General features: G+C 39.7%; 1 protein-coding gene across 2 annotated transcripts in view; it reads left to right on the top strand.

The window, feature by feature from the left end:
* The first annotated feature begins 159 nt into the window (after nt 1–159).
* wdr25 (WD repeat domain 25) overlaps nt 160–19,416 on the top strand; it is a 31,880-nt gene continuing 12,623 nt past the window's right edge. Inside the window, exons 1-3 of one of the 2 annotated variants that reach the window (XM_047392917.1) lie at nt 160–275; nt 3,915–4,616; nt 11,342–11,489. In XM_047392917.1, the coding sequence (XP_047248873.1) occupies nt 3,927–4,616; nt 11,342–11,489 (838 nt within the window). In that variant the 5' untranslated portion in view covers nt 160–275; nt 3,915–3,926. Of the gene's footprint in view, nt 276–3,914; nt 4,617–11,338; nt 11,490–19,416 lie in introns of both variants that reach the window. The other variant, XM_047392916.1, reaches the window with a different exon arrangement.

The raw sequence follows: 19,416 nt of genomic DNA, 5'->3' as shown, positions 1-19,416 counted from the left end.
CACAATAAATAATAGTGAAAATATATATAAAAAAAAAGAAAAATAAGAATCGGGATAAGTAGGAAGTGTCGTCCGTTTCTGGTTCCTGTTTATGGATGTCAAAATAAAAGCACTTGAACGGTAAAAGACGCTTGCCCATCAGAACAAAACTAAACGATGCTTTTATTCTGAAACACCGCCGTTATTTGGAATAAATTTTGCGGGATGTTGAACACAATAAACCAAACCACCTTAACGCTGAAGGGGGTAAATCAAGGACTTCTCTAAAGTTCCAGGTACAGCAATGAAGCGCGGAATTATTGACCTGGTTTTATTTTTCATTAATAGCTCATAAGCTAAAAGGAGAATATCATGGTTAGCTAGATCTGCTAGCTGCTGACTAATAAGAGCAGAAGCGTTGAGACATCATCAGACGTTATATAAATACTGGTCCTTCTCAAAATATTAGCATATTGTGATAAAGTTCATTATTTTCCATAATGTAATGATGAAAATTTAACATTCATATATTTTAGATTCATTGCACACTAACTGAAATATTTCAGGTCTTTTATTGTCTTAATACGGATGATTTTGGCATACAGCTCATGAAAACCCAAAATTCCTATCTCACAAAATTAGCATATTTCATCCGACCAATAAAAGAAAAGTGTTTTTAATACAAAAAACGTCAACCTTCAAATAATCATGTACAGTTATGCACTCAATACTTGGTCGGGAATCCTTTTGCAGAAATGACTGCTTCAATGCGGCGTGGCATGGAGGCAATCAGCCTGTGGACCTGCTGAGGTCTTATGGAGGCCCAGGATGCTTCGATAGCGGCCTTTAGCTCATCCAGAGTGTTGGGTCTTGAGTCTCTCAACGTTCTCTTCACAATATCCCACAGATTCTCTATGGGGTTCAGGTCAGGAGAGTTGGCAGGCCAATTGAGCACAGTGATACCATGGTCAGTAAACCATTTACCAGTGGTTTTGGCACTGTGAGCAGGTGCCAGGTCGTGCTGAAAAAGGAAATCTTCATCTCCATAAAGCTTTTCAGCAGATGGAAGCATGAAGTGCTCCAAAATCTCCTGATAGCTAGCTGCATTGACCCTGCCCTTGATAAAACACAGTGGACCAACACCAGCAGCTGACACGGCACCCCAGACCATCACTGACTGTGGGTACTTGACACTGGACTTCTGGCATTTTGGCATTTCCTTCTCCCCAGTCTTCCTCCAGACTCTGGCACCTTGATTTCCGAATGACATGCAGAATTTGCTTTCATCCGAAAAAAGTACTTTGGACCACTGAGCAACAGTCCAGTGCTGCTTCTCTGTAGCCCAGGTCAGGCGCTTCTGCCGCTGTTTCTGGTTCAAAAGTGGCTTTACCTGGGGAATGCGGCACCTGTAGCCCATTTCCTGCACACGCCTGTGCACGGTGGCTCTGGATGTTTCTACTCCAGACTCAGTCCACTGCTTCCGCAGGTCCCCCAAGGTCTGGAATCGGCCCTTCTCCACAATCTTCCTCAGGATCCGGTCACCTCTTCTCGTTGTGCAGCGTTTTCTGCCACACTTTTTCCTTCCCACAGACTTCCCACTGAGGTGCCTTGATACAGCACTCTGGGAACAGCCTATTCGTTCAGAAATGTCTTTCTGTGTCTTACCCTCTTGCTTGAGGGTGTCAATAGTGGCCTTCTGGACAGCAGTCAGGTCGGCAGTCTTACCCATGATTGGGGTTTTGAGTGATGAACCAGGCTGGGAGTTTTAAAGGCCTCAGGAATCTTTTGCAGGTGTTTAGAGTTAACTCGTTGATTCAGATGATTAGGTTCATAGCTCGTTTAGAGACCCTTTTAATGATATGCTAATTTTGTGAGATAGGAATTTTGGGTTTTCATGAGCTGTATGCCAAAATCATCCATATTAAGACAATAAAAGACCTGAAATATTTCAGTTAGTGTGCAATGAATCTAAAATATATGAATGTTAAATTTTCATCATGACATTATGGAAAATAATGAACTTTATCACAATATGCTAATATTTTGAGAAGGACCTGTATATCAAACTATACTGTTATAATGTCAACTAATATAGCTGTGCTCAGCAAACTGCAACTACACGAAGTTCACAATGTCGTGCAAATGTATTTATGGTAAAAAACATATGTTTTTTTCACCTTACAGCCACAAACTTAAATGCATTTTACTGGGATTTACAGGATAGACCAACACAAAAATACCATCTCTACATGTTATGGTACTTTAATAGCAGCAAACATTTCTGAAAAAATGCATCGCAAACAAGTGGTTTAGTTGTTATTGGTGACATATGTATTTAATCCCCTACAACACAACCAGAATAATGGTTCCTACAGGTTACTATTGGGTCTATTTAAAGTACACCAGTCCACATAATCAGTTTCTCCAATTCCAACCTCAGATCTGTCCAAGGACTTCAGAGACAGGATTGTAGATCTTGACAAGGCTGGAATGGGCTCCAAGAATGTCAGCTAGAGGAGTGGGGAGAAGGTGACATTTGTTGGAGCAATTATTAGGAAGTTAAAACAATATAAAATGAGGATCAGTCCTCCTCAGTCTGGAGCTTCACTTAAACTATTGGCTCATTAGATGAGAAGGTTAATGTGAAAGGTTAGGAAACGGCCCACAGCTACCTGTTGTTAATGATCTGAAGACAGTTGGACCAAAGCCACCAGGAACACCACTGGTAATACATTACGCTTTAATGCATTCCTCTGCTATAGAAGGCACACATACAGGTTTGTCTTCGGGTTCAAGGTGAACATCAAAATGATTCAGAGAAGGTAAAGAAGAAAGTGCCATGGTCAGATGAGATCCAAATTGTGTGTTTGAAGAAATAAAACTGCTGAGTATAACCCAAAGAACATCATCTCCGCTGTAAAGCACGGAGGTGGAAACATTATGCTTTGGAGTCATTTTTCTGTGACTGGTAGAGGGCCAAACCTGGTCATTTGTTGTGACTTATAGAGTGAGAACACTAAAGAATGGTCATGGATGAGTGTCCCAGCATAACAGTATCTCAAGATACGTTACTAAGACAACAATGAAGTGGCAAAAGAAGAAGCACATTAAGGTTCTGGAGTTGTCAGGCCAGTCTCCAGGCCTCAGTTCAACAGAAAACCTGTAAAAGGAGCTTTTCAAATTAAAATCAGCACCTGAAAAACCTGAAGGATTTAGAATTTCTACAAAGAGGAGTCGGTCAAAATCCCTCCTGAGATGTATGAAAAGCTGGTGACCAGCTACAGAAAATGTTTTAGTGCTTAGTACTTTTTAACTTTTAGATATTGTGTTTATGTATTTATTTTTTGTTGTCGATGTTGTCTTTCCACCTTAAATTAAATGTACAATAACATTTAGAGACCGTGCTTTAGGTTTTAAGTTAGCAAACTTGTGGGAAACTGCAAACAAAACTTTTTGTAACCTTTTTTCTACAGTTGCTTCTGGTCACTCTTCTATAAAAGCCAGATTTGTAGAGAGATTGTAGAGATTTTTCCACTTAGCCTCTGCAGCTCCTCCAGAGATGCCATCGCCCTCTTGGCTGCTTCTCTAGTTAATGCTCTCCTTACCCAGCCTGTCACTTTAGGTGGACGTCCATGTCTTGGTAGGTCTGCAGTTGGTCCTTCCTCTTTCCATGTTCAGATGATGGATTGAACAGAGATCTGTGAGATGTTCAAAGCTTGAAATATTGGTTTAGCACTTGAATAAATTGCATCCTTTCTTCTTTCATTCCTCTGATTTTAATTCCGTGTGCTTGGATGTGAGGCAAGCTTCTATGTTTGATTTTATGCTAAAAGTCTGTGAACTACTTGTAATTGTGGGTATTCAAGTGGCCACTAGATGCCGCATTTGGACCATTGATGAGTTCATGGTACTCAGAATTGTTCTTCTATTTTCAGTGTCAAAAGAAGATGTCTTCATTGGTGGCCTATGATGATTCAGAGTCAGAGGATGAGTCCTGCGATCAGAAGGACGAAGGAGCCCCAGAAACGTTCCAAACAAACCCTGCTGGATGTAATAACCCTAATTTAGTGCCCGGACCTTCATGTTCTGTTACTGATCAAACAGCTTTAGAACCTCATCGAGGTGTCACAGAACAAAGTAGCTCTTCACTGCATGTTTACCCTAAACTACAACACTGGGACAGGAAGTACTCTAGTGGAAGAGAAGACAAGTACTTTAAAGACATTTCTGCTACTCTCAGTTCACCTGTGAATCAGGGGGAAACTGTACGTCTACAGACTCCTCGTCTCCCGAAACGTGTCCCTGATGGTTCAAATCCAGCTAAAATGCCACCATCTGCCTTGGCTGGTGTCAGACCCTATATCCCTAAGAGACAGAGACTCACCCAGTCAGAGGAAACAGAGGACTCTCAAAACCCATCAGAACAAGTCTTGGAGAATCAGACCAGAAAAATTCTCTCAGATGTGTCATCCAGAGTGAAGCCTTACCTTGGTGAAAAACTCAAAGCAGCTGGGATACCCAGGAGGCTTTTAATGAGTCTGGAAGGCCACCAGGGGCCAGTCAATACTGTGCAGTGGTGTCCTGTGCCTCATATCAGCCACCTGCTGCTGTCCGCCTCCATGGACAAGACCTTTAAGGTAATGACGGCCCCCACTTGCTGTTGAATTGATGACATTTAATATGGAAGTAAATGAAACACAGATCCGTTTGCTGGATTAGCCTCTTTCATTTAAACACCCTTAAAAAAATGAATGCTATTTATTGGAATTTAAACTGATGCACTCTGTAGGCCCAGATGAACAGATCCATAGACAGCGTGGCCTTTTACACTGTTTTCAAAGGACCAGTGCATCTCAGTAAATTTAAATCGGTTAATTCAAACAGTGGACTTAGCTTATTATATGGATTTATTAAACACATAATGATATATTTCAGGTGTTATGTTAATTTTGGTGATTATAGCTTGGGAAAACCCAAAACTCAGTTTCTCAGAAAGTTAGAATATTACATCATACCTATAAAAAAGGATTGCTAACAGAAAAACGTGGTCCTGCTGAACAGTATGACCATGTACTGTACAGCATATGCACTGAGTACTTTGTCGGGTCTCCTTTTGCATGTGGCAGAAGGGGATCAGCACAATGGACCTCAATCAACTTGGATTCTGTTCCTCTCCACTCTTCCTCCAGACTCTGGGATCTTGATTCTGCCAAGGAGGTTATGTTTTGTCAGCATTTGTCGGTTTGCAAAATATCTCAAAAAGTTCTGAATGGACTTGGATGAAATTTCAGACAAGGTGCGTATTAGGACAACGAACAGATGATTCGGTTTTGGTGGTGATGCGGAGAACCATCTGCATCCAGGATTTTTTGGAAGGATTACCAGACCACTGTGCAACAACTTGGATCCCTCACACGGTTCCTCGCCCTGTCAGCAGCTGACATGCTGCCAGAAGCATGGAGGCCAGAAGTCATCCAGAGTATATCATCAGTATAGAAAAGATTTGACATGTATCAATGACCCTATTGCTTTGGTCTGCACTAGGAAAAGAACATTTTTACTTCTGCTGAGGCACAGGCTGGTCATTCTTCTGCTTAGACCAGGTAACATGTTAATGATGTTGCGTCTGGTTCAGGAGTGGCTGAACACAAGTTACATGACTGTTGCAGTCCATGTCCTGGATACATCTGTGTGTGGTGTCTCCTGAAGGTCTGAGTCCAGCTGCAGCCCATACCTTATGAATCTGTCCCAAACCCTTGAATGGGGTATGCCTCACAATCCTCTCAAGGCTGCAGTTATTCTTGTTTCAACCACACTTTTTCCTCCCACTTAATTTTCCATTAATATGCTTGAATAAAGCACTCTCTGCTTCTTCAGCAATGAGCTTTTGTGGCTTACCGTCCTTGTGGTTGGTGTCAGTGAGTGTCAGCTGGAGAACTGGTGAGTCAGTAGTCTTCCCCAATATTATTTTGGCCATAATCATGCTATTTCTGTCTTATTCATGCTATTACGTTAGGGTAATATTATGATTTATTTAGAGGCATCTGCAAAGTGTGGCATTGAAAATTTTCTTTTCTCTTCAGAATAATTTCAGTTATTTCTAACAAGGATAAAAGATGACACTTACCTCACTTTCAGAGCATGTGGTAAAGTGAGCCCAATATCTGCTCTGCTGCATCGATTCATACATTCACCATAAACCACTATCTTCAGAATCATGTCCATCACTGTCAGCTGAATGTGTGTCAGAACCCACGGGATTTTCCTGTCTCTCCCTCCCTTTCCTCTTTGTCTTTCCGTCTCCCTCTGTCTCATTCCCCTCTCTCTCCTTTTCATTATTTCACACCTGGAAAACAATCCCTCATCGTACCATTGTAAAGGTCAAGCGACACAGCTATCTGCCTGCCAGCTTCCAAACATTTCCCTGCCATGGTCTGTGAAATCATGTGCTGCGCTAACATCCTTTGAGAACTCTGACTAATTAATCATTTAAATATGAATGAGTTAATTTGCATAATCATACAAGTGGAAGCGATATGGCAGCACCGTGTCTGGCACCTGGAGAGTGCTGCTCTCAACAGATGGTGGCGACTGACGAAGGATGGATGGAGGGGAACACTCGTTTCTGTGCAAGAATTAGCTGCTCTTCTCTATTTCAGAATGAGTTTAGTGAATGATGAGAAACGTAGGAGGTTAACATACTTTAGCAAAAATCTCTTGTACTTCCTGTTTGCTGCAGAAACACAGAAATACTGTGGTTGTTTTTCCCATCAAGGTCAGAAAATCCTATTTGACTATCATGTTTGTTTCACTGGTTTCTTATGCAGCGATGTCTAGGCTCCTAACAGTCTTCTGCATTTGGTCATACAAACTTCAATTTATTTTATTGGGATTTTCTGTTAAAGATCATCTACTAAGTTTATGCGTTCCATTTCTTTGGTTTCATGAACCATGAACCATTTGGCATTTTTTTCTACCCTTTGACACTATTGCATTTCTTTGGCAACTGAATTTATTCAGCTTAAAGTAAATGACGCTCCACCATCACCTTTCTATGCATCTGATACTGTAGTAAACAATCTGAGCTGCAGCTAAATCAGACTGTGAGATTCTTTTTTGGACTTGTGAAAAGTAGAAATGTACCAAGAAACTGGCCGTTAACCATGAATCAGACATTTATGAGCTTGATTGGCATTTACCGAGTGGAAACCCACACACCTGATCTTTTTTGGATACATGAACACACCATACATGAGTGGGTTAGAGTTAGCCTACTTAGTGAAGAAGACTCAACACTATTTTCAGCAACACTGGTGTGATTTAAACTGAGTCAAATGAACTGGAGAAATGTCACAAGATTTTTAGAAGAAGGCAATACTTTATACTTTTACAGTTAATTCATGGTGTGATGGGACAAAAGAGCGCTAGACTTTCACCAGATAACAGGAAGGCTAAATGGAGTACAGCAAAGTAGCTGTTTTATCCTCTTGACCTCTCAACCTCTACCCGTCTTGGTGCATGGTGAATTTAAAATTGCTTGCAGCCTTTTGGAAATCTTGTAGGGTCTACATTCACTGGAGAATACACACAGACACTTCACATATTTAGATATATGGATATTTCAGATCACTTTTAACTATTCTGAAAAGAAGAAATTCCAGTAATATATATAAGCAAGAAGAACTTGAAGAACTTTTAAAAATGTTTGTATAATAAAAAAAATAAAAAAATCCTACTTTTGCACATCATTAACACATTGTCACTCTACATTTTGAATGAGTTTTGCCCTGTTCAGACATTTAGATTGTTGTGCTTCTGACTGTTCAAGTGAGAACGAACACCATGGTGAGGTTGAGAGAGCTGTCTGAAAAAAAAATAAATAAAAGAAGCAATGAACAGCAAAACTATCACATATCGTTATAAGTTCAAACATTAAGAATGAAGCAAAGTTGAGTCCTGTTTACATTGATTATGGGAAACTGATTTGATTTAGTCAAAGCAGTTTCGGTATTTGCAAATGTTCAGCGTTTTTAGTATGCTGTCAGATTTAACAGAATCGCCTCCATTAAATGTCATTTTAAAGCACTAATTCAACATTTGGTGCTAATAAATGTATTCAGGGGCATCCGTTATTTTGCAGCACTCCACTATAATGCTCTTCAGGGCTGAAAATTGCAGGTATAATCATGATAAATTCAAGCTTCTTAAGTAGCAGAGTTTATTCTCTTGATTTATGGCAGGTTGTCACACATTATTGTTCCCTCATTGACATTCGCAATGTTCCCTATCAATTATGGCCTTTACCACTTTGCCTTCAGCCTTTGTTTTCTATTCTTCATGAACTGAATAGAGCGCTGGGATGTTATCTATGAAGTCTTCACTCCTCTCTGCGCCGCTGTCTCTCCGCTGGCATCCTTCATGCTTCCGACGTTGCCTTTTTCGTCCTGTCCGTCGGACTTATTATTCCAGACTGTTTTTGTCTGTTGTCGCCATGGCTACTGCGGGTGTGAAGCAGCAGTTTTAGGCTTATAACCCCCTTACCAATTTAGTTTTAGCTATCAGGAGTCATTAAGGAAGTAGATTGCCCCAATGAATCATTTCCAAGGAACCACTCTGTGTTAAGTGGGCGGTGAAATTTCACAGCAGAATAAATAAGCCGTGTTTTTTCAGTCATAGACAAGTCTCAGTTTATATTTGATCATAGCTAATATGTGCATCGTGAACTTTTGTAAGTCTTTAATGTAAGGCTTGGTATATGGTCTGAAACGTGTACTATCTTTAGGTGATTTTTGCTCAGATTTTCTTGTTGCCTTGAGATGGCAGTGTTTCTCTAAGTCATAGAGCCTCAAACCTGCTCCACAATGAACACAAGCTTCCCTAATAGGTGGATCGCTCCCAGATTTAACACAATGCAATTAAAAGTGAGACTCTCTTTCCACCTGTGTTACTTTCTTCCACCCCTGGAGCCATCTCTGGGATTCTGCTTGTTTTACTGCTGCCAGCTGGATTAATATGTCATTCTTCTCTTATCCATCTGTCTTTTCTGTCTCCTATGGGAGCAGCAGTACAGTCCTTGGTGTGTTTCATATGCTGTTAAATAATGAAGCACAGAGCGAGGCAGAGAGGGATCGGCCATGCTGGGTAGATCTTCAAAGTTCCTCCGTGGTGCCTGGTGAAGAATATTCCCATCATTAACACAGCACCTCACCTCAGCAGGCTCCAGACCAGACCACCCGTTGGATTTCAAGCTGGGCTTCTGGGAGAAGCCATTGTGGCCCGGCGTGTATGAAAGAAAAACAGGCGACACTGATCACACTGTTCGCCATGTGATTCCTTTGAAATATAGTTCAGAAAGTGAAGACAAGTATAAACTGAGCTAAAGAATGGCTGATTAACACCTTTATTTATGTACGTTATTTTCATGTCATGGCTGTCATAACAAACAGAAGGAAGCTGCATGCTTTTCTCTGCTGCTCAGTAAGATAAACCTTTCACAACAGGAATCCATTACAGCCATTACACCTGATTTATAACATCACTCTAAAGAATTTAATGGGATTAATTAGGAAAACAATTATTAAAAGTGTTTTATAAACCAAAAATAAACCTGATGTAAAAGGCTTATGACCCTTTGTCTCTGCTGCATTTCCCTGAGTAAATTAATTTGGTATAATTATTAGCACAATTATGCATAAGTAGCTTAGATCAGATTTATGTAGGTTTTGGAAAAGCTGAGAAAATGAAAAAATAAACACAAGCCCTACTTCACACATGCGAATTTCCTCTTCAGCATTTTTTCTATGGAGAGAGCAATGGAGTCCACGTGTGCAGGGGCATCTTAATAAATTAGAATATCATCAAAAGGTTGATTTCTCTCAGTAATTCAATCCAAAAAAGTTATAATTATATATAGCTTCATTTCACAAGATTAGTTCTGTTAATTTAGACGATTATAGCTTTCGTCTAATGAAACACAAATGTCAGTTTATCAGAAAATGTGTATATCACATCAGACAAATAAAAAATACTTTTTAAGTCAGAAAGATGGACCTACTGAAATTAGGTCCATGTTCTGTACAGTATAGGCACTCAGTAACCAGGTCTGGGCTCCTTTTGCATCAATTACACCTTTATTCCAGCATGGCATAAAGCTTGTAACCAGAGGGAAGCAGGAAGTGCTCATAAATGTCCTGGTAGGTGGCTGCTCTGACTTTATTCTTGATACAACCCAGTGGACCAACACCAGCAGACATGTCTCCTTGAATCATTACTGACTGTGGAAACTTCACACTGGACCTCAAGCAATTTGGATTCTTTGCCTCTCCACTCTTCCCCTTTACTCTGGGACTCTGATTTTTAAATCAGAGTACTTTGTACCACTGAGCAACAGTCCAGTTTGGTTCTTCATCGCCAAGGTAAGACCATTCTGACGTCTGTGGTTCAGCAGGAATGCCTTATGTCCTGGAAATGGCTTTTGAAGTGCTGACTCCATCGCAAGTCTACCCTTTGTTAATCTCCTTCAAACTCTTGAATGGGCTTTGCATTACAGTCCTCCTTACCACACTTTTTCCTTCCACTCAACTTTCTGTTACTATGCTTGGATAGAGCCCTTTGTGAGCAATTAGCTTCTTTAGCTATGAGCTTTTGTGACTTTCCCTCTTTGTGTAGGGTTTTTGTGGCTGTCTGTAGTCTTCCCCTATAAAGTGATGCATGCATGTATTTTAGTTGTTAGATCAAAGTGATGATGCTTAAATTATCTAACATATTGATTATTACAGTTAAAGTTAGCTGGGCTATCTACCTGGGTAGCGGGTTATCTTAACAAGAATGATGGGTGGTGCTCCTTTAGTTTGCACTGTTAATTGTTTTGCTACCGTAAATATTTCCAAATCACTTCATTTTCTTTTTTGTAAATAAGAGAAAAGAGTGGAAGCCTTCTTTCAGTCAGCTGGCCGGCAGTGCATAGCAACATGTTCCTATGTTACAAGCCCCACTGTCAAAATTGTAAATTTTTGTGATTTCAAACTTGTACATTTGTGTAGCCTGAGTAAACCCTGATATTGGTAGCCATCTTTTGCATTTAGGATGTAAAATGTTGGATTCAGGAATGTTACATCTTTACCAGCTTATTTCTTTTAGAAATTTTCAACAAAGCAAAAATGTTATATCAAATATCAAATGGATTTTTTAAAATAAGTGCATGTGGGTTTTTGAGCTGCTATTGACTTGAAAGCTAAATGTTTTCTCTCAAGCATAAATAAAGTGATGTTTTACATAACAGTACCATCTAATGGGTAAAAAAGGATTTTGTTGCAGGAGTGTGGGTTTATTTGTGGCTTTGGATCGTGTCCATGTCTGGCAGGTGTGGGATGGAGCAGAAAGTGGACGATGCCTCAGGCTTTACACCTGCCACTCGGGAGCTGTGCGTGACGCCTGCTGGACCCCCTGCGGGCGACAGCTCCTCACCGGCTCATTTGACAACATGGCTGTAATCACTGATGTGGAGACGGGTGAGTCGTAGCACTTCTCGCTTTAATTCTCAGGTATAAACTGGCTGAGAAAAAACAATGGATTTATTTTTGGGACTATAAATCTTTACATGCTTACCGTTATAGTTGGATTCTTGAAATTTTGTATGCTATATACAGGGGTTGGACAATGAAACTGAAACACCTGGTTTTAGACCACAATAATTTATTAGTATGGTGTAGGGCCTCCTTTTGCGGCCAATACAGCGTCAATTCGCCTTGGGAATGACATATACAAGTCCTGCACAGTGGTCAGAGGGATTTTAAGCCATTCTTCTTGCAGGATAGTGGCCAGGTCACTACGTGATACTGGTGGAGAAAAACGTTTCCTGACTCTCTCTTGATACATCACAAAGACTTGCTGTCTTGGTCACAGATGTACCAGCAAGACGTGCACCAACAATTTGTCCTCTTTTGAACTCTGGTATGTCACCCATAATGTTGTGTGCATTTCAATAGTTTGAGCAAAACTGTGCTCTTACCCTGCTAATTGAACCTTCACACTCTGCTCTTACTGGTGCAATGTGCAATCAATGAAGACTGGCTACCAGGCTGGTCCAATTTAGCCATGAAACCTCCCACACTAAAATGACAGGTGTTTCAGTTTCATTGTCCAACCCCTGTATATATATATATATATATATATATAAAGTACCACTGAAACCACTGTCCAACCATTGTGGAAGGAGACGGGTTCTGACGGGTCCCAGAGATGAACGGGCTTTGGTATGACATGTATCTATCAACCCCACAAGTCCTGTACCAACATGGGCTGAACCTTAATTTTTAGAGACTTATCCTGTTGTCTGCTGAAATGAAAATTTTATGTTTGGCTATAAGAACCGTAATTAACTTTGGAGGAGAAAGTTGGAACCTTAAAGGCCTCCATGCCAACTGTGTAGTACGAGGGTGGTAGCATCATGTGGGGAGGTTTTGCTGCAGGAAGGATAGCTGCACTTCACAAACTAGATAACATCACGAGGAAGCAACATAATGAGGAAATATTGAAATCGGCAATTGAAAACAGCTTTTTTTTTAATTTCTTTGCGTTATCTTTGGTTTACGTTATTGTGTATGGAGGACCCAAATGCAGCCAAAAAGGGGAGGTGGAGTAAATGCAAAATAAAAAGGTTTAAGAAAGAATGAGAAACCTACTAAAACTAAAATCCAAAATGCAACATCCAAAAACAGAGAACAGAAACCAGAAGCCTGTAACATGACGGAGACAACAGAAGGAACCAGCGAGGAACATATAATGAGGAGAGTTGATCAGAGGAACAAGAGACAGGTGGCAGAATAACAGAGACAGCACATGGAAATCTAATGTAAAGAATGTTAACTAAACACACAGAGATCAAAATACACAACCCAACAGGAGAAAAACTGAAAACCCAATAACCATCAGGAGACTGGAAAGGTCAGAAACAGTAGAGAAAGAAAACCGGAAGTAAGGAGAACACAGAACAGAAAGAATCAGACTAACCGAAATAAAACAGGAAATTACAACTCAGAAACTAGAGACTACAACTCTAGAGGCAACAAGCTGTACTACATATACATTTGACAAAAAGCAAAAAAAGAGAAATATGTCAGCAAACAAAACCACTTTTTCACAAAACTGTATGTCTCTGTAGTTTCTATTTCATTAAACACTTTCCAACCGCACTGCTGGCGCTTTGGGACAACAAAGGACATTGGCTCCTGCAGTCCTTGTGTTTCTTTTCAACAGTTGGTCTACTAATTTGTGTGGCACTTGAATAATATATTCTTGAGTTGCAGAACCTTTCAGAAACCCACTTCTTCTCTCACTCAGTTTGTCTTAGAAGCCTTTGCTAATCATTTGAAACATAGCATATTGAAGCATATTGTCTCATTTTAAAGGCTCATTTAAGTGCAGTGAAGAAATTTGGCATCCTTCTCTTAAGCTGCAACCCTGTTAGAACCGCAGAACCGTAAAATCCAGAAAGAAATCAATTTCACCTGATTTGTACACTCGATTCATTTTAAATGCCAATAAATTTCTTTAATTTAATCGTGTTGAGTCTGCCAGTGGCCACATTCACACAATGGTCGGCACTTTCTACATGACATGTGCGTTTTACGCCTCTCTGGCCCACAGAGATTTTATTCATCTCACAGCTTTATCTGTAAGAAAGGGAAAAATGAGAACCCACAAAATTAGGGTTAGGGACAGCATTCAGTTAAGCTTATTTTTTTTTTTGAGATTCTCTGCATAAAATCACCAAAACTGAGAAACTGATCATCCATCCATACATCGAAAGGAATGAAAGCTTTGCAACTGTTTAAATCTTCAGGAATATGTTTTTTTGACCTGGAAAATGTAGATAAACCCTACAGAGTTCTGTTCATTTGATGGTCCGGTTAATGCAGATGTGTTTTAATGCTGACCTACCAGAACCTCCTCCACACTGAGTTTCACACAGAATAAGAAAACAGAACTTGCTCATACTGAATGTCTCGAGGGGTAACAGCAGAAAGGAATGGAGAAGTTGTTCATTGCATTTTCTTTCTGTTTCCACATGAAAACCAAAGAACGTAGTTCAGTATTTCAGTGGCCCTCCAAAAAAAAGTTAGGAATTATGCTTTTGAGACATTTTTTTATTTCAAAAATTTTATTTGTCTTAACATTTGGAGTAATGTTATTTTTCTCTTAGGGTTCATGAACAGCAGGTATCTTACCTAGAGGAGTTAAATCCGCTTTTTTTTTTTTACTTTTCCAACCAATGGCTACTCATAGGGGGAGTAAAGCAAAGCTAACCTCTGACATCTCAAAACGACACCACTCCCAAAGATGTCAGAGGCCATGCAAACACTATTTTATAAACGTTTCAACTGCTGGTCTCTATCATGTGGTGGAACTGACAGTGGCAACACCTACTGCATAACAGTAAGGACTGTTTGCATGAACTGGTATGACATTTTGAACACTGGGGTTGTTTTAGATGACATAAGTCATTGTTTTCTTTTAGTCTTGCTCTGTCTAGCAATTAGCTAAAAAAAACGATATTTCGTTAATTTGAAGATGGTAAAATAATTGTTTTTAGTGTGGCCGTTTAACTTCAAGAAAAGTAAAACATTTAGTTATAGAGAGCGTTAAACAACACAGACCAGAGTTTGGATGCAGTCCGAAAATCACTAAATTCCTGCTGTCTTGAGCTCTCTGAGACTGAACCTGTTCAAGCTGTGCAGATGATGCTCTAACCCAGGCCTGGGCTCATCTGGTCCTTTTAAGTCCTGGAGTGTTCTATGGTGGACGATGAAAATCTAAATTAAACATGCATAACATAGAAATTCTACTCAAAAATCAGAACAAGCTCCTTTTGTTTTAAAAAACTGGCTTTTATTTCTATTTTTCTTATTAATTACGGTCTGTTCAATTTCTCTCGGAGGTCGGTGCTTGGATCTAGGAGTGACATCACCAGAGCTGAGTTTGTTTTTGTTGCAAGTCGGGAAACCAGTGAATTTCTTGATTGTTGTGCTGCTTATTTTGACGACCAAGACAGGCTCATTAGGATGTATTTGTTTTTATCATTGTGATGCCAACTACTATGAGTAATGCAAGAAGTACATAGTATATCTCTTAGTTTGATTTATTCAAGCATTAAAGGGGCATAGTAATAAATAGCTAGACAATACTTTAATTAGACCACAACTGAAGGATTTAAGTTTGAAAAGGAAGGATTTAAAGTATGATATGTTCCCTTTAGGGTCAAAGATAAAGTAGCTGTTTGTGGAGAACAGATTGCTTTTCTCAAGGACTACAGCTTGAATTAACATTATCAGATAAAGCTTGCAAGGTCTGGATAGAGCATATTCTTCTTAAATGCAGAATGTGAATATTTTTTGTACAATGTTGGCCTAATTCCTGCTCTAAGTGGGGTGTTCTTTCAGCAAATGGCATGTTTTAGTCTGTATACTCCAGTTAACGATTATTTGATTACTAAATTATTTGAGGATTATTTCAATAATCGATTAATCACGATTAATCCAATTTATTGTTTCAGCCCTACTTGAAATAAATACATTTTAATGTCAGCAAAGTATCGACCTTAATAAGCTTAGCATCTAAACTGGGAGAAAAAATGTTTTACTGTCTAAAAACATGATTATTTGTGTGTGCCCAGAATGTAGTCCCTTTCTACCCAGATATGTTACCTCGCTGTGTTTGCAGGCCCATTTTGTGTGATGACCACAAGGATTTCTAGGTGGCATTTATAAAGGATCAATAATTTGGTTTGCATTCTAGGCTAGATTCATCAGGCAAGATGTGAATAATATTTTTTAATGCAGGAGGAATGTTTTAGGAGCTGCTACAATGTTTTTACGGAGCTGAAAATCTGTATGCAGACAGAAATCATTTCTAATGACTCGTCGGTTTTGTCAGCTTTTATAAATTGTGTTTTTTTTATTGAATAAAATACAGGAATGCATTAGGTTTAAAGAGAATGACCCAAATTAAAACTTTCAAGCCTCCATGGTATCTGCATCTCTAGGGTCAGCACATGGCTTGCTACCGTTTGCACTTCCTCTTTCAGAGCATGTGTCGATACTGTCAATAAAGCCTACGGATAATAGCTTGGCCAGCCCATTAAACACGCGGGCAGCTCCAGGAAGGGAATCAATAATGGATACATCACCATGGGGGCAGCTACCATGACCTTATATTGGAACGTTACAAACCACAACCATAAACAAACAAATGCCTTTTTGATAGCTGCTGTCAAAGTGGCTTCAAAGGAACTGCTAAAGAAATGTCACACTTCCAAAAAGCTCTCATACTTAATCCTGTGAAAGTCTTTTTTTTTTATAAATAAAGGTTTTTTTTTTTTTAAAGCTATCCCTCCCACCACTATTATTGAAATTAATTAAAGCCGTTATGTTTCCAAGGTCGAGAATCTTGCATGCGAGTGCTGGCAGGAAAGGGCAATAAGGCCACGTTCCTATTGCAGCCCGAGATGAAGAAAATTCAATTTAGTTGCATATTGATGTGGGAGTTGGGAACTCAGCCCAGTGCCTTCATGGCTGTGGCACAGTTTATGTGAAAGAGCAGAGATGAAGTCGCTGACACCTCAAACTCGATCATACTCAGGCGCTCAACAAAACACAGACAATGAGCTGCAGCCATAATCTCCTTCAGAATATTTTAGATGCAGAGGAAGCTAATGGTGGGTTAAACCTCCCATCATAAACTGGTAAGCTTCAATGAAGCACTGTTTTCAGATGATTTCAATCAACAATGACCCAGAACACATTAGAAGGCACTCCATAATTATTGGCACCCCTTGAAGATGTTTAGAAGAGCCTTAGATTAAATGGTTGCTATGGAGACTGAACAACACTGCCTGCTGCTGTAGTTCTCGTTTTAATTTTTGCTCTGGCTGGAGATGGGGGCAGGTTTAAGTAGGTATTTTGTTGTAGCCATTTTTGACCACCACACATCTACCTTGCTTGAATGGCAAGTTCCCTCATCTTTCCCATTTTAAATAGTGAAGAGAAACAGGTTTCAGTTAAGACATAATTATATCCCTGGGTAAAAGGCATTCTAAAGTTCATAAATCTATCAGTCTCACAATCTATGAAAAATAATGAGTCTCCTAATGTATCAAAATTTGGTCTGAAGGTTTATTTTTTCCCCTCTGCAATGAGTGATGCATATAAAATAAATATTTATCATAAAAAAGCACAACATATTTCTTAGGATTAATATTTTTTTGGATCAGTGCAAAGATAATCAATGATTCAATAAAAATGAAGAATTAAAGAAAACTGTTACTAAAATCAAGAGTCAAATGTTTCTCCTAATCAAATTAAGTCACTTCTCAATAAAGATTAGTTAAAACAAAGAACAAAATAAACAAGATGAAATCTCAACTTAACATGAGGCACTAACACTACACAGTAATTGTAAAAAGAAAAGGGAGTTTTATAAATTAGAAATAAAAGTTCATATCCAGCTGAGTGAGTGATTAAAATCTAAGAATTATCAAGAGTTTATGGGATTCTCAGAAGCCTAAAGGAAACAGCTGTTGGCCTTATTCAGACTATAATACCTAACTTTACTGGAAGGAGAAATTTGAGAGAAAAAGTTAGTTTCAGTCTTCACAACTTAATATTATAGAAAGTTAACCTGAGTAAATACAAAGGATTTGATTTATTAAGAGAAAATGGCTATTCAAAATGTAGCCCTATATGAGAAAAATCAATCGCTCCCACCACAACACACCTGCTAAGTCATTTTGCCACTAGTTTGCCATAACAATGAATGACTCTTTTACATTGCAGTGGAGGAATTTTGGCCCACTCTTCTTTGCAGAATGTTATCAGTTTAGTCACATTGGCGGTTTTTTAGACGTGACCAGCCTGCTTGAGGTAATGCCAGAGCATCTCAGTTGGATTTATTCCTGGACTTTCGCTAGGCCACTCCCAAACCTTCATTTTGTTGTGTTTTTTTTTGTGTGGATGTTTAGAGTTTGACCTGCCGCTGTGCTTTGGATCATTGCTCTGCTGCCAAGTGCGCTTGAGTTTAACATCCCAAACGGAGGCCCGACAATCTTCTTAAGGATTTTCAGCTAGAGGGCAGGACTTGTTGCTCTGTTAATGACGGGGAGCTGCCCAGGTCCTGAAGCAGCAAAGGTGCCCCAGACTATGACACTACCACCATGTTTGATTGACCATATGATGACTTTTTTTAAAATGTTGTGTTATTTATGTGCCCAACATGATGGGAAACACTTTCTAAAACGTTTGTCTCGTCAGTTCAGAAATCCCGAAAAGTCTTGGAGTTCCACATGTTTTCGGCAGATGAGAGATGGGCCTTTGTGTTCATTTTGCTCAGCAATGGTTTTCCCTCTGGAACCGTTTTAGCCAAGTCTCTTCAATTGTTTTTAAAGATATTTTTTTGGCACTAGTGGCCTTTCTTTTTATTTATTTTTTGACTGTAGGCAGACAGGAAAGAGAGGTAGAGAGAGGGGGAGACATTCGGCAAATGTCGCCGGGTCCGGGACTTGAACCCGGGACAGCCGCCTCGAGGACCGCAGCCTCTGCACACGGCCGCGCGCCCAACCCCCACACCATCAGCTCCGCGCCTCTTCAATTGTTTTTAATCGTAAAAACTGACCCTTACTCGGGCAATTGGGGCCTGCAGTGACAGAACCGGGAGAATCTCAGTCCCAATCCGGGGGACTGATGGAGGATCTCGGCATATACAGCTGTTGTTTACGTCAGAGGTCAGCCTATGGCTGGGGGCCATTTGTTCTGGCCCAGGTCTTTTGTTCTTAGTTCTTGTTCTTGTTCTTAGTTGTTCGGGTCTTTGTATCACAAGGGGGTGGATTATTAGTGTGACCCAAAACAGAAAATGGAAAGTTTCCCTAGTTGGGGGTCTCCATATTTGGGTGGGAGACAAACAAGACAAAGTTTGGCAAAAAGGTAATATAAAAATAGACCAAACACGACGCTCAGAAAGTCATAAATGTTTAATTTTTCAAAAATGTTCAGTGTGAGATTTTGATATTACAGTAAGAAATTAATTTATTTCATGGATTTTTACTTGACCAGGGATTACAATAGGGTGATGTAAATTTTATCATAATGATGACATTTAAAAGCTGTATAAATCCTTCTTAAAGCAGTTGCATTAACAATTGATCAAGTGACAAGATACTTTTGGAACCTAATTTTACCCAAGTCAGACTGCAATCTGGGTGAATTTGATTGTGGCGCTCTTCACAGTAATGCAGAACCTCTTGACACTTACAAGGAGAGGAACTGAGCTCTCCTTGCAGTCGAGTGGAGGCCCTTTAATGGTCAGCATCAGTGTTAAAGGACACAATCTGGGCCTCATGTTAATGTAGCATACCTAACCGAATGCCACATTGACAATGTGATTTTC

This window comes from Girardinichthys multiradiatus, chromosome 19 (genome assembly GCF_021462225.1).
Source record: "Girardinichthys multiradiatus isolate DD_20200921_A chromosome 19, DD_fGirMul_XY1, whole genome shotgun sequence".
Taxonomy (NCBI): Eukaryota; Metazoa; Chordata; class Actinopteri; order Cyprinodontiformes; family Goodeidae; genus Girardinichthys; species Girardinichthys multiradiatus.
This window is presented reverse-complemented; position numbering and strand designations above follow the sequence as displayed.